At 41.7% G+C, this 16,756-nt stretch overlaps 1 protein-coding gene across 2 annotated transcripts in view; it reads right to left on the bottom strand.

Moving 5' to 3' along the window:
- phactr3a (phosphatase and actin regulator 3a) overlaps nt 1-15,133 on the bottom strand; it is a 60,253-nt gene extending 45,120 nt beyond the window's left edge. The window contains exon 1 of one of the 2 annotated variants that reach the window (XM_021565619.3): nt 14,803-15,133. In XM_021565619.3, the coding sequence (XP_021421294.3) occupies nt 14,803-14,914 (112 nt within the window). In that variant the 5' untranslated portion in view covers nt 14,915-15,133. The remainder of the gene's footprint in view (nt 1-14,802) is intronic. The other variant, XM_021565620.3, reaches the window with a different exon arrangement.
- Nucleotides 15,134-16,756: the final 1,623 nt, after the last annotated feature.

The raw sequence follows: 16,756 nt of genomic DNA, 5'->3' as shown, positions 1-16,756 counted from the left end.
TGCACACTGACACATCGACATGCGTACTGTGTTTCCTCCGACACATTGGTGTGGCTGGCTTCCGGGTTAAGAGAGTAGTGTGTCAAGAAGCAGTGTGGCTTGGCAGAGTCGTGTTTCGGAGGACGCATGGCTCTCAAGCTTCGCTACGGGAATTGCAGCGATGGGACAAGACTGTAACTACCAATTGGATATCACGAAATTGGGGATAAAAAAACTAGACAGGCATCTTCCCCCTGTTTTTTCCCCCTGTTTTTTAATTTGTCAGATGTTAAATGAACTACTAAACATTTGAAGCGTTTTAAGCCCATGTTTTTCCAGCGGTAATTTGCAAGAGGGGGCTCACTAACTGGACCAGGCAAAGGGTACCACCCTGTCTTATTCTTCCTAGTAAGTGTTTCCTTCCAAGGTGCACCAAGGAGCAAAGATATGCTAGACAGAATGTTAGCTACTCTAGTGAGTGCAAACAGTATCGTCAGTGGAGAAGAGAGAGAGTGTAGAGTGACACACACACACAGTTTTGGATTTTATTTTAGCTGCCGGTGATGGGCAGGAGTCGCAGGAGGTACGTTTTAAAATGAATTTGGTCAATCTATGTAGCCTATTGATTCCTACTTTATGAATAAATTATAATATAATGTAATGATTAATGTAATACTAGCCATCTAGCAATTTTATGAAGTTGGCTTTATCTAGCTAGATTGGTAGATTTGGAACCTATCTCATAACTAGCTACCAAGCCATTTCAGGCTATGAATTAAGTTAAAGTATCTTGTCTGACTATCTTAGCTGGCATGCCTGCTGGAAAGGTTGCTAAACTTTAGAGAATACTAAACTTGCTTTAATTCTTGGGTTATGATACTATATACCAGTGTGGCATTTGTACTAAACTCCTAAGGCATAAAAGTTCTAAAGAATAAATGTGCATCATTCTTAGTTAAAATTACAATTGAACAGGTGAAGAGGTATGCTTAGATAACTATGCAGAAACTTATACATATCTTTGGCTCTAGATTGCAGGAAAAAGTAGTTTCAGGTATTTTGGGGCCCACTTTCTCTTGTGAATGGTGGTGGTTTCTGTTTACTTGATAGTTGTAGAGACTAGCAGGATCAGGTAGGTGTGTGCATGTATATTGCAGTTATTCCGCTGATTTAGGGCAATGCCTGAAAGATTTATATAAAACATGAGTGTCTGTGTGTGCGTGCATACGTGTGTTCATGAGTGTGAGAGTGTATGTGCATGCGTTAGGAGTTTGCAAAATTCTCTGTGTAGACCCTTGAAACCTATTTGTCTGTGTGCATGTGTGCGCAGTGCATGTGCATGTGTGTAGGTGTGTGTGGTGTGTGTGGTGTGCACATACCAGTGAGTGTGTATGAGTGTGAATGGCTCTCTTCCATTGGGCCCCCTGCAGGCAACACACTACTGGAAGTCTACACTACAGCCTCATTGTGGTGAGGCAGGAAAGACAAAGAGAGGCGCACAGAACACAGAAAATCACTACCATTTACATTTAATGATACCTACGTGGATTGGTTTTACTCTGATTCTTACTGGTTTTACAGTCATGTATATCCACGAATAAGGAATAGATTCAGAAATAAGTTGACCATTATATTGATAAACTAAGTGAGACTACTATTGCAAGTACAATAACCTTGTTATGGGCTACAGTATGTCTGGGAATGATGTATCCTGAATAATAATGTGTAAAAAAATATTCTGATGCTGGATCCCAATGCGCTGACTCAACAAATACACAAACACATGGCAAATTCCGTTGGATACTGAATACAGCAGACAGTAGTAAAGCGTTAGCTTTCACAGACAGCAAGTGTACATTACTGTGTCAACGGCAATTGCGTGTGTGTGTGATTTGGTTTTACTATCCTTGTGGGGACCAGATGTCCTCACAAGGATAGTAAAACAAGGACAATTCTGACAAGTGGGAACATTTTGCCGGTCCCCATAAGGAGAAGGGCTATTTTAGGCTTAGGGGTTAGGTTTATGGTCACAATTAGGGTTGGGGGGGGGGGGTGAGAGAGAGATGTGTCATATCTGCCATAAGAGGACAGAGACATGAACTGGGTGTGTCGGGAAAATAAACCATGAGTAAGAATAAGTAGCTATGATCCATTGTGTGTGTGCATATAGAGAGGTAACCCAGGTAACACTGTAATTGATACCTCTCTCTCTCATAAGGTTTGTGAATACAGGCCTAGGAGTTCCACTGCAATGCGAGTGTTTTGCTCTCCATGGTGCTGAAATCCCCAATGCTGCCATGTAAACATACAGAATGCCCACCATCCATACAATAGTGGTATACACCTCTCTCTCTTCTCTCTCTCCCTCTCTCTCACACACATACACAAATGACATGCATCCTACCACACACTCAAAACAGTCCGGCGAGACAATGAATAGATCAATTAATTTCCCTTACAACCAAATTCCTTCTATCACTGTCATCTAATACAGCTATGTATTTAATTTACCATCTCTAGAGAGGGCCTGTGAGGATTGTTGTGTTTAATACTGCTCTACTGTAAGTGCTTATCAAGCTAACAGTTACTCTGAAAGGGCTTCCTCTACTCTCACTCGGTAATGATTCGATGATGGCACCCATTGAGTGGCTGGGAAGACTAGCTCTTCTACCTCGTCCGCCTTGGGCTCATTGTTCTTTTTCAGTCCACCCCTCCCCCCTCCTTCTCTCCTTCTTTCTATTCCCTTGTGTTCCCAGCCCAGACCGTGTTTATTTGAGTAAGGGACTGGGAATTCCCTCTCCCTTGATCATCTATCTCTGACAGAATCGGCCACATCGTCAGAGTGGGAAACCCAGACTGTAGATGGTGGGGAGAATCCTAACTTCCACTTAAGTCGAATTTTCACTAAGTAACGCATCAATTTCAATGGGATACTATAAGTGAACATTTGACTAAAGTGGGAGTTAGGATTGGCTGTAATACCAGCCAAAACAAAGGGTGAGTGGGGCCCCTTAGTCTACAATGATTATGTTCCTTGCTCCCCTTGATTAGAAAGGACTGGATAGTTGAAAGCAACCACCTACCCAGCTGGATAGTGGGATTTAATTGTATCATATGGCTTTCACTAAACCAAGGTTTTTGTTTCTGATTGGAAAATTACTAACGAAGGGATACAAGGGAAAACACAATAGAAGGATACCAGAGCATGGTATTGGTATGTAGCCTCAAAAAAGGTGAGACGTTGTTGATTGATGTTGATGAATACAGAAACTATCCAAAAGAGCTCAGGTAACTTTTACAACAAGTGTATTTACAGCAGATTCACACAGTCTATCCCTGTAATGTTGGCCAGATAGCAGGCTGGCCCAGGAGGGCAATACTACAGTATCTCTCTGGCTTTTCACACAGGCAGAGGCTGTCTCGTCCTCTGTTGTACAAGGGCCAAAACTAGAGCTTTCCTCTTATTGCTCTACTCTAGTGTAGCTTGGCCTCCTAAATTCCTGTTTTTAGCTCCATTATTTTCTCCCTTAACATTGAGGCCTATGCTTTGCTTGGGTCCTAGTTCCAGCACGGTCTCAAAGGGCTGTCTGCTGACTGCTTTCCCACTCAGTCTGATTCCATCTGTGATTTTTTGGTGTTGCACAAGCTCAGGCAGGCGTGCCCGTTCTCCAACACATCAACACACACACATGCTCGTAAGTACATGTATGCGTATAGACACATGCACGCATCCACGTGCGCACGCACGCACATACACACCACACAGTTCACACATTGACTACCTCAGGGAATAAGCATAACCATGAGGCTTGTTGCTGTTGTGTTCCATTTTCATTTGTGGGGAAATACAGCGACCCCACAGTGAGCAGTGCTCGACAAGGCATACACTAACAGTTTGTCCCGCAATAAACAGGTGGCCTTAACTGGCATCCCAATCTTGGCAGGCTGAGATGAATGAGTCGTGAGCTGACAGCGTTGTGAATTACAGCTCTAGTTCCATAATAGAAATGGGTTTAAAGGGCTAGTTCACCCAAAGTCCATTATTGATGACCCAACAATCGTTATACAGTATCTAAATGAGGTGGGAAGAGATGCTCGGAGAAGGGCCTCCCTCCCACCCTGTAGTGGACGTGATCTTTTTAGCAGCCAGTTAGCAACGAAGTGATGACTCATAGCCTGCCAGCTTGGTCTCATGATATAACATAGTAAACGTAAATCCGGGACACTCAAATTAGTATGATATGTTACATTCGCTATGGTTACATCAGACAGAAGGTAAGGCCTCCCGAGTGGCGCAGTGGTCGAAGGCAGTGCATCGCAGTGCTAGCTGTGCCACTAGAGATTCTGGGTTTGAGTCCAGGCTCTGTCGCAGCCGGCCGCGACCGGGAGACCCATGGGGCGGCGCACAATTGGTCCAGCGTTGTCCGGGTTAGGGGAGGGTTTGGCCAGCAGGGATGTCCTTGTCCCATCACGCACTAGCCACTCCTGCGCAGTGCACACTGACACGGTCGCCAGGTGCACGGTGTTTCCTCCACCACATTGGTGCGGCTGGCATCCAAGTTAAGTGGGCACTGTGTCAAAAAGCAGTGCGGTTTGGTTGGGTTGTGTTTCGGAGGAAGCACGGCTCTCGACCTTCGCCTCTCCCAACTGTACGGGAGTTGCAGTGATGAGACAAGACTGTAACTACCAATTGGGGAGAAAAAGGGGTAAAATAAAATAATAATACATCTGACAGAAGGTTACTTAGACAAAAACTAAAGTAGGGTGGTTGGTCGGGTGGATGGGTAGGTGTACAACGTGAATGGCTAGCAACCCAAAGGTTGCGTTTTCAAATGTCATTATGGACAACTTTAGCATTTGAGCTAATTAGCAACTTTGCAAATACTTACTACTTTGAGTTATTTTGCAACTACTTAGAATGTTAGCTAACACTTCCCCTAACCTTAACCCCTTAACCCTAACCCTAACTTTATCTCCTAACCCCTAGCCTAGCTAACATTTGCCACCTAGTTAAGGTTAGCCACAACAAATTGGAATTTGTAACATATCATATGGAATGGATGCTGGACATCCACAAATGAATACATAGTACCATACAAAACGTAGCCCATCATACTATTTGGCGTGTCACAGATTTACATTTACTATGTTATGTCTACCCGAGTCCAAGTTGATCCTGCTTCTGACTCGTTAATTACCCTGACATTGCATGCAGCGAGAGTGTGGGACGCCCAGCAGATCTAGGTGCAGAGGTAGGCTTCAAGACCAGGGTTACTGTGACACACTGAAGCAGCAGGTGAGATAGACAGCCAGAGAGAGAGAGAGAAGGAATGAGTGAAAAATGTAGATGTGGGGAGGTGGTCAGAGAGAAATTTAAACTGAGGGGCTGGAAACTTGAAGTGTGAATATCTGTTTAAATGTGGTTTACAGATCAGATATAAATAGTAAAACATGTAAAATAGTAAATACAGACTCACAGCTAGAGCAAGAACAAACACAGAAACCCAAGTAGGCCTTCGATCAAGCCTGAAATGAACTAGTTGCATGTGAGGTGAGATGGTATGAATGATACTGACAGAAAACAGTGGTAGGCCTATCACCTCATGTCACCAATACTGTGTAAAATGCAGTGCTTTCAGAAAGTATTCGTAACCCTTGACTTATTCCACATTTTGTTGTGTTACAGCCTGAATTCAAACCATAACTGTTTTCTCACCCATCTACACATAATACCCCATAATGACAAAGTGAAAACATGTTTTTAGAAAATGTTGCACATTTATTGAAAATTAAATGCGGAAATATTCAATTTACATAAGTATTCACAGCCATTTATTATGACACTCCAAATTGAGCTCAGGTGCACCCAATTTCCTTTAATCAGCCTTTCTGATTGGAGTCCACCTGTGGCCAATTCAATTGTTTGGACATGATTTATAAAGAAACACACCTGTCTATATAAGGTCCTACAGTTGACAGTGCATGTCAGAGCAGAAACTATACCATTAAGTTCAAGGAACTGTCTGTACAATTGTAATGAGGCATATATCTGTGGAAGGGTATAAAACAATTTCTACAGTGTTGAAAGTTTCCAAGAGCAGTGGTCTCCATCATTGGGAAATGGTAAAAATATAGAACTACACAGACTCTGCCTAGAGCTGGCCGTCCGACCAAATTGAGCAACTGCGCAAGAAGGACCTTGGTCAGGGAGGTGTCCAAGAACCCAATGACCATTCTGACAGAACAACAGAGTTCCTTGACTGAGATGGAAGAACCTGCCAGAAGTACAACGGTCTCTACAGCACTTCACCAATCTGGGATTTTTGGGAGAGCGGCCAGACGGAAGCCACTCCTGGAAAAAAAAGCACATGACAGCACATCTGAACTTTGCAAAAAGGCAAGTGAAAGACTTTAAGATCATAAGGCAAAAGATTATGTTGTCTAATGATGCAAAAAATGTAACTCTTTGATCTGGATGCAAAGTATATATCTGTAGAAAACCAGGCAGGAACTAGGAGACTGGTAAAGATAGAGGGAACAATGAATGGAGCCAAATACAGGGAAATCCTTGTTGAGAACCTGCTTCAGAGTGCAAACAACCTTAGCCTGGGGGGAAGATTTATGTTCCAACAGGACAATGACCCCAAGCATATAGCCAAAGCAATGCTGGAATGGCTTCAGAACAAGAATGTGAAAGTCCTTGAGGCTGCTGATTATCCCGCACACCTGTCACCATTGTCTCGCGCACCTGCGCCTCATGACAATCACCTGGACTCCATCACCTCCATCATTATCTTCCCTATATCTGTCACTCCCATTGGTTCTTTCCTCAGGTGTTATTGACTCTGTTTTCATCTCGGTGCATTTGTGTTTCATGTTCATTGTTTATTTTATTTATTAAAACACTCACTCCCTAAACTTGCTTCCCGACTCTCAGCGCACTCGTTACACCCAGCCAAAGCCCAGACTTGAATCCCATTGAAAATCTGTGGAATGACTTGAAGATTGCTGTTCCCCATCTAACATAACAGAGCTTGAGAAAATCTACAAAGAATAATGGGAGAAAATCCCCAAAAATCCAGATGTGCAAAGCTAATACAGACGTACCCATGATGACTCAAAGCTAATACAGACGTACCCACGATAACTCAAAGCTAATATAGACGTACCCATGATGACTCAAAGCTAATACAGACATACCCATGATGACTCAAAGCTGTAATCGCCACCAAAAGTGCTTCTACAAAGTATTGACTCAAGGGTGTGAATACCTAGGATAAATGAGATAGTTCTGTATTTCATTTGCAATACATTTGGAAAAATGTCTAAACATGTTTTCACTTTGTCATTTTGGGGTATTGTGTGTAGATGGTTTAGAAAGAAATCTATATAATCCATTTTGTATTTATTGCTGCAACACAAGTCAAGGGGTATGAATACTTTCTGAAGTCACTGTGTATGTATAAATACACTAAACACAAATATAAAAGCAACATGTAAAGTTTTGGTCGACATGTTTCATGAGCTGAAATAAAAGATCCCAGACATTTTCCACACTCACAAGAAGCTTATTTCTCTCACATTTTGTGCACACATTTGTTTACCCTGATAGTGACCATTTCTCCTTTGCCAAGATAATACATCCTGACCTGACAGGTGTGGCATATCAAGAAGCTGATCATTACACATGGGCACCTTGTGCTGGGGACAATAAAAGGCCACTCTAAAATGTGCAATTTTGTCACACAACTTTTGTCATGGCAACTTCGCACAGCCATTGAAGAGGAATGGGACAACATTCCACAGGCCCCAATCAATGGCCTCTTGGTCACCTCCCTTTCCCAGATCTGTGCCTCGACACAGTCCTGTCTCTGAGCTCTACCGACAATTTCTTTGACCTCATGGCTTGGTTTTTGCTCTGACATGCACTGTCAATAGGCCTGTGGAGGTCAAGAAATTTTGTGAGCCGGTGATTGTCAAGCAAATAACTGTCGGTGTCACGGTAATTGACCGTTACCCACCAAACACATTTATCATCTCCTGGCTTCCACATATAGCCTACAAGCCACTGATGCAGACCTTTGGAACATCTACATTTTAAAAGTCTAATAAATCCATGTAATACAGCCTATACCTTCACAATAAATCCATTATTTACTTTAGACAGGTCTAAAGAAGCATGATATGAAGAAAATGTAGCCTATAACAGAATAGTACACTGAGTTGTCCTTATGTTAGGTCCTGATCTGGCTATGCCAAATGGCTGTGGGCTAAACTAGTTAATTTATCAGACAAGATTTGCTTGGAATTGTGTGGCATTATTTTATATTATTTTATAGTATGAAGTATACGGTTGAACAAAGCTGAATAAAATATAAGCATTTTCTCCAAATGATTTAAGAGTACATGCGGGCGGCTATTCTGTGTTGAGGGGTTAACAAAGAAATAGGTACTCCTATATGCTTATTGTAACTTTAGGTTTTCTACAAAACGTTGGGCTATATGTTTTGACGTAATATATTGTATGATACAACTCTAAAGATGATTTGAAAAAAGTTGCTTGAAAGGCATGAGCCCTGCTTTGTATTTTTTGCGCAGGCTGTACACACTTCATTAGTCTCTCATTCACAATTTGACAATCACTTGATAATGACTCAAATTTCACAGTGGCATCCCCTTTGTGGCTGTAATGCACCCTAAAAAATCCATGCCTTTTGTGGCCAGTGGCTGCATTGTGCCTTTCTCCCTAAGTGCTGCGTACTCCTAAGCACCTCTCACTCACATGGCTCTCCATCACGTGATCGGGTCTTTCTTACAGGCTACAAGTGAAGAAAGACACATTGTGGACACAACTGCGTGTGTCCTTATCCAATTCCGAGGTGCATATCCATTATAAAGATATTGGAAGAACTGTCCACATTTACTTTTCGTCAGCCAACAAGATGAGTAAGCCTAACGAACAGCAAAAGCACTAGCCTATGTCAATTTACTGTCCCACATAGTAGAAAAGTCAACCTATTCTATTCTGTGTGAGAAATAAATATTCCAAACATATTCTGGGACAGTTGTGGGAGGCAATAGATCTTAAATTAATATAACCACTAGCAAAAAAAAAAATTTGGCTGGCGCAACAGATCAGAACGTTTAGCTTAAAATGTTAATAACTATCAGGCGGTTTCTTCACATTATAAGCGCAATATAAGCGCCAATGTTCCATTAGTGGGAAAACACTATTAGCAATTTCGTATGCTGGGCATCATTCACAAGTGATAAAATTTTATTCACAAGTGATGGGATCCATTTCTTTTTTTGTAGAGGCCATCACTCTGTTTTCTCCCGCAATTGCATAGCCTATAGAAATGTTGCGCAACATGAGATCATGGGCTCTCATGAAGTGTTTTAGTTTCTCAAATACATTTGCATTTATGTCAGAGTGATTAGAGGGACAATGGAGTGCTGAGAACCAGGCAGTTAGCACGTTTGGTAGGCTACTAAACAGCAGCATCAGAGCTTGGAGAAGTCTAATTACCGTGACTAAACTGTCACATGGAATCTGACTGCCTTCATGACTCGTGACCGCCGGTGTGGCGGTAATACGGTCACCGCAATAGCCCTAACTGTCGACTGTGGGACCTTATATAGACAGGTGTGTGCCTTTCCAAATCATGTCCAATCAATTGAATTTACCACAGGTGGACTCCAATCAAGTTGTAGAAACATTTCAAGGATGATCAACGGAAACAGGATGCACCTGAGGTCAATTTCTAGTCTCATAGCAAACGGTCTGAATACTTATGTAAATAAGGTATTTCTGTTTTTTTTATTTTTCATACATTTGCAAACATTTCTAAAAACCTGTTTTTTCTTTGTCATTATTGATGACAAAGATATGCTCAGCATGTGGTGGAAACATGGAAATGACCTGAATGAAGCTAATCCATGACAGTATTTCAAGTGCCACAGATGACTGGGGTTATTGACAAATGCCTATAAGTCTCAAGCCAGTTACTCAGGACGATAGTAATTGAAAGCACCTTCAAGCGCAGTTGAAAAGACAGACGTGCTAGGCTTCTAGCGTTGCTGTAACTTCCAGTCCATTGTCTGCATGACTTGACTGACAGCACTGAGCACATCATGACTACTTCTAGTTTACTACTCCTGACGACAGGTCCAGGCTGGTGTCAGGATTCCTTTCCAACTGAAAGACATTTTCTCACTGCTGATGTCCCATCTTGTCCAGTGAGGTCCTCACCATGCGCCTCAGATCTGAGGCATTTTCCTAATGCCACTTCCTACTGATACCAGCTTTTCTGCTAAAAGAGCAGTAGGAGTGCTGATTTAGGATCGGTTTTGTCTTTTAGATCACAACGAATAGGATTACATGGACAGGGTGGACCTGATCTTAGATCAGCACTCTTACTCTGAGACTCTTGATACATACGGCCCTGTGTCTCCTTTCTTTGGTGCCCTGGTGCTCAGGAGCAGGAGGCAGAGAAGAGGTGCATGAAGTGTGAACTCAGTCAGGTCAGGGAAGAGGAGGCACATAGGCAGCTCTATGAACAGTATACCTTGGTTGTATTCATTAGGGCACATTGTACCAAAATGTTGTGCAACGGAAACCGAAATAAAAATAGTGTTTCTTATTGGACAGCTTCAGATAGTACCTCCCTGTTTATGACAATGTTCTTACGTTTAGTAAATACGACCCAATTCTGTCCATCTCGTGGAACAAAGCCTTCGAGCCTTCGAAGATGAAGTAAATCTTTGCTTGTGTCATTTTTTTAGGGCTTCAACACCTTTTTTTTAATCAAGAATAAGTCCACTACTGGAAGTTTTTCCTGCAAGGGTAGGCTTTTTGTGGATTCCTATCTTTGTTGTTGAGCATCCTCCTCCTACTGTCATTTGTTGGCTGAATCAATCAATCACATTTATTTATAAAGCCCTTTTTACATCAGCCGATGTCATAAAGTGCTATACAGAAACCCAGCCTAAAACCCCAAACAGCAAGCAATGCAGATGTTGAACCACAGTGGCTAGGAAAAACTCCCTAGAAAAGCAGGAATCTAGGAAGAAACCTAGAGAGGAGGCTCTGGCTCTGAGGGGTGGCCAGTCCTCTTCTGGCTATGCCGGGTGAAGATTATGACAGTACATGGCCAAGATGTTCAAATGCTGAGGTCTACCTTAACTTGCTTAATGAGCATTTGAGCAGATTTGTATGGTGTGTGTGGGGTGGTGTGTGCGCGTGCATGTGTTTGTGTAAATAGTTTTATGGTATCACTTTATTTGGATGGTCCACAGTAGAGAGTTTGTAGATGTTTATCTAACTGTACTATTCTGAAGTCTTGCATATTGTCAAGGCTTCTGATAAACTTCCCTTGTCTACATTCAGAGTTAAGGGGAGGGTTATGATGCTTGAGCGTAACTCAAACCTTTTACATCAGCAATCAAAATGCTCTTCTTTATAATAAAGAACGCTTGGCTAATTGAGCATGTACACAAAATAATCTGAGTCACAACAGTTTAAAATATCATGATGGGGTAAGACTATAAATGTGCTTGAAAAAGTCCTTGAAAATCCTTGAATTTGACTTGCCAATGTCTGTATGAACCCTGTATATGCTACTTGCTCAACCCACAAATGAAAGATAAAATCATCTGCTATTGTCAGTATTTTTTTAATTCGGGCCAATGGCTTTCAGTTGACACTGGCCCGGACTGCTGACAAATTTACCTGAATGTCGAACCCTGTGTGCGCAGTGTGTGTAGCCATTAGCCAAGTTAATGATAGCCTAAACATCTGCCGGTAGATGGAAAGGCAAATAAAAGGGAACTACAAAGTAGCCTATGCCTACCTGGCAGAATCATGATTATTTGCATCAATGGTCATTGCACCAGTGGTCATTTGTTTTGAAAACTCCCATCACAACTGCGCGACACTGCTAGCCAAACACAACTTACGCTGGTGCTTACCTGAGTTAAAGGCCAACTACAGAAAAAAATCTAAATTTTCTGATTTTTCACAGACCCCAAGAATTGTCCCCAGATGTGGTTTAAGCATTGTTGAGGACTTAGAACATCCAATGTTGCTTATTTCAAATATGGCTAGTCATTCGTAGCCTTGTTCTGTATGGAATATTTTGGGACACAGGCCAGGTCATTATAAATTATTTAAAAAAATTGGTGCGACCAAATCATTTGCTGGTGCCACTAACTGAAAAAGTTAGTGTAGAGCCCTGCATTACCGCGTCAAACATAGGTTTGTTCACAACAATGGCTAGTATTACATACACATTCCAACTGGAATATAAGACCCTGCAGTGTTTTCCCTAAAGGTCTTTAAGCAGGGTGCAACCCCCCCCCCCCCCCCCCCCCCCCCAAAGTAACATCCTGTCCTGGCAACAACACCTCAGACTAATATTTCATATAACCCATAGTACTTTAAATACAAATCAGCCCTTGAAATAATACAAACTTAGTGGTAAAGTGCATTGCCCCAACAAGGATGGAGGGTAAAATTGCCTTGAACGTTCTACAACTAATATACTCACACTCTCTCTCTCTCTCTCTCTCTCTCCCTCTCTCTGCAGCTGCAAAGGCCACTGTGTAAAAGGCTTAGTAATCCTTTGGCAAAGACTGTGAGCCGCGACGCTCACACAGTGATGATACACTGAGGACGGACAATGTGTACTTTGGGTCACCAGACACCGCTATTGCTCTCTTGAATGCCACAGAACTGTATTTACGGTATTGTCCATTAGCAGTGCCCTGTGAATGGGTGCAGGCTACATGTGTAGGCACATTCAAGTATAAGACACGGTTATCATAGCCACTGCTTCAATGCTTCAGGACAATAACCTAAAACACAAGGGCCAAATCTACACTGGAGTTGCTTACCAACGTTCATGAGTGGTTGAGTTACAGTTTTTGACTTAAATCTACTTAAAAATCTATGGCAAGACCTGAAAATGGTTATCTAGCAATGATCAACAACCAATTTGACAGAGCTTGAAGAATTGTGAAAAATTGGGGCAAATGTTGCACAATCCAGGTGTGAAAAGCTCTTAGAGACTTACCCAGAAAGACTCACAACTGTAATCACTGCCAAAGGCGCTTCTACAAAATATTGACTCAGGGGTGTGAATACTTATGTAAATTAGATATTTCTGTAATTCATTTTCAATAAATTTGCAAACATTTAAAATAACATGTTTTCACTTTGTCATTATGTGTAGATGAATGGGGAAAATAATCACTTTAACCCATTTTTAATTCAGGCTAACAACTAAATTTGGACTAGGTCAAGGAGAATGAATACTTTCTGAAGGCACTGTAGCGGTCTTTTTTTTTTTTACCTTTATTTAACTCAGCAAGTCAGTTAAGAACAAATTCTTATTTACAATGACGGCCTAGGAACAGTGGGTTAACTGCCTGTTCAGGGGCAGAACGACAGATTTGTACCTTGTCAGTTACTGTCCCAACGCTCTAACCACTAGGCTACCTGTTAACTTGTACTTTTGTGTGTGTGTGTGTGTGTGTGTGTGTGTGTGTGTGTGTGTGTGTGTGTGTGTGTGTGTGTGTGTGTGTGTGTGTGTGTGTGTGTGTGCGTGTGTTAGAAAGGGAGAGGGAACAGTAAAAGGTCAAGAACCTGCTCAATTTAGCCATGAATATGCCATAAACATACTGTCTTCCTAAACTGATACAGCCTGGCACCAACACTTATTAGCTGTCAAATAAAATACTTTATTAAACTGTTTAAATTATATATTATAACAAAATGCCACTTGAGAATAAAAATGCTTGGTTGGTAAATAACATGCTTCTAGGCAGGGAGGGCCTGTTTATTTATGAAGCGTAAGATCACCCATATAAGTGAGAACAGCTGAGAGGTAGGCTGAGAGGTCGGTTAACTTAAAGGGGAATAGCCTATGATTGCTCTAGGTGCTCTGTGCACACCTGCATGGTCCACACCATAGGGAATTGATGTTTTTCTATATGTAGGGCAGCACTGACGTCGAAGTCTTTGATCCTATACATCACGTGGAACGCTGGGTCATTGATCATAGGACTGTTTGATCAGCTCAACCTCAACATGGGATCCAATTGATGCTGCCAAGCGCAGTGGCCGAGTCGGGATAGGCAAGGGTCCATTGAATGAAGGTCCAATATATGCTACCACCGAAACCGAGGCTTATGCAGAACGAAATTGCTCAAATAATCATTATAAATGTGTCTGCTCAATGTCAGTATCTGTGCGCTCAATGTAACATTGAATCCTAATATAACCTAGCGACGCAAAAATGTGTCTAGACATTTCGCCTAAAATGATGGACCACACAATGAGCTTTCTTCACTGTAGCCTATGTCATCTTTGCGTCCAATCTTATTGGGCCTATATATATATACATGTATTTAAATTGATGCAATGATGTCTGAAATATTATGGGTTTGTGTACAATAGGCTTTGCATTATAGGCTCAAGTTAATTTATAATCTTCACATTTACGGCAAAACCACATAGCATTTCACGAGCAAACAGTTTATTTTGGGAGAGCATCCATTCATTTAACTAGAACTGGAGGAAAATGGCAAACGCGTCATGATATTTTCCTACCAATTGTCTGCGAATCTTTTTTTTATTGTGTTTTCTGTCAAATGGAAGCGTGGAGTGCTTATTATTCTGTTATGGTCCTCAAATCCCATTTAGCAATTGGGGATGGCTTTAGGAGACTATTGTAGCCTATCGCTAAAACGATGAAAATAATAAAACGCCAATACATTAGTCTATAACGCTTGAATATCAAGACAAAAAAACATGTATCTTACCTGTGCTGTGCACTAGATCGATGCCGGACTCTGTGAGTAGGTTTGGGTCACTTTGAGATCTGCCTCTATGCAGAAGACAGACATCTATTCCATTTCCATCGGATGTAGCCATTGGGGATAGAGCACATGAATACTGAATCAAATATTCAAAACCCTACCAGAGGCAGGCAAGGTCAGAAGTAAGCAGCAGTAGTGCAGATATAATTCGTTCTGACAACAGCCGCTTTGAGCATCTAATGGGGAGCCATGGGTGCTGAGCAGAAATTCCTAGTATGTTGGAGCCACTGAAGTATAATAAGAACGGTTGAAGCGCGCGTGTGTGTCTGTGCGCGCTCGTGTGGGCGTGGGAGGGGTGATACGGATGTGCCGGTCTATATGTCACTACGGCCTGATTGTTCCTCGCAACATTGTAGCCAGCGACACAAATTTAGGCCAGGCCGCCTATTTACACAATCTGAATGTATTAATTTAGCCTATTGATTTATGATGCTGGTTTGGTCTATCTGGATGGTGATGGGGTTGTATAGAGCAGAACATCAACACGTGGTGAAATTGGTTCATTGAATAAATCTCAGGACTAACGTTATTAGTTTTGAATTGTTTAAAAAAAATACTGCAATGTATCCCAATATTTCAATGTAATGCATTTAATGAATGGCATTGAAGGGATTTAGAGACAACAGCTGCATAGGCCTAGTGGTATTGGCTGAAGGGAGATCAGTAGGCCTATTGATATAGTAGAGAGCGTAATAGACAGAAATGTCTAACATTGGCTTTAATACCTTGAGAAACGACAATGTAGCCTAAGCCTCCTGCTCAACGACTGTATAGGCTATGAAAAACACATACATTATTATATTATATTCCAAATGTAAATATGTTAGGTTCAATTGATCAAACAATTAATAATACTTGAAAATGTATGGTAACAAGCAAAGCCATTTTAGACGTTATGCGCATATTTTGCGCCTTGATGATTGTCCATTGGAAGTACTTTCATCCTATTGGTCAACCCTGCTATGATGCGCCGATGAGGAAGTAGTTGCCGTTGCAGAGATTTTGGATATACTAACAAGATACACGTGTCTCCGCCCTAACAAATTGGAGTCGTTGTCCACAAAGTGGCACGGGAGGCTGTCTAGCTCCCGCCTATCCTTTATTTGGATTGGTGGATACATCTCATTGTTGTAAACATTTTTGAATAGTCGATGAAGTTTGTTGATGTCAACCGCCTGTATTCAATGAATGGCGAGAGAGAGACACTACGCCGCTAGCCTCATGCATGAATATGCATAGCCATCTCTTGACAACTCCTATATGAAGTGTTTTTTTTCTTGCCGGGAATCACGTGTCCTACTTATATCAGTACACTCTTAACAACTTAAGCATTACCAAACTTTTATTCAGTCAAGTAAACCTCACGCAGCAAATAAGTCATTCGTTTTCTGTTGTTGACCAAATTCGAAACTCTTGACCTCCATATCAAATGACTGTGATTGGTGTACGAAAATACGCCACCTGTTGGAGGGCGACAGATTTTCCGCCTCGTTGGGCCATTCTTTCTCTGCCTGTCTGGTATTAGAGCATACTGTACTGTCTTCCGTATTAGCGTTACTGCAGCAGCATTCGCGTTCTGGCAGCAACATTGACTTCCGGTTTTCTGATTTTGCTTCAAAATAAAAGACTACGGTAAAACGCTATGCGTATGATACGAAATCAATAATAGTGCATGATGTTAAAATAATGATACAAAATTAAAACTACATATGGGGAAAATCTAAATGAACATATTGTCTTACTGAGAAAAAACGATTCTATGGGCCGATGTAAAAGCTGGGTTGGGAAGTAGAGTAGGGTCTGGAGAATGTATGTATTGTGTCATTTCATGGGGCACGGAATAATACAGTGTTGCTGGTCTTTTACTCCGCCCATTACATTGGCCACAATTCAAATC

This window comes from Oncorhynchus mykiss, chromosome 16 (genome assembly GCF_057628025.1).
Source record: "Oncorhynchus mykiss isolate SJ-2025 chromosome 16, ASM5762802v1, whole genome shotgun sequence".
Taxonomy (NCBI): domain Eukaryota; kingdom Metazoa; phylum Chordata; class Actinopteri; order Salmoniformes; family Salmonidae; genus Oncorhynchus; species Oncorhynchus mykiss.
The sequence above is the reverse complement of the archived record's forward strand: the minus strand, read 5'-3'. Positions and strand labels throughout refer to the sequence as shown.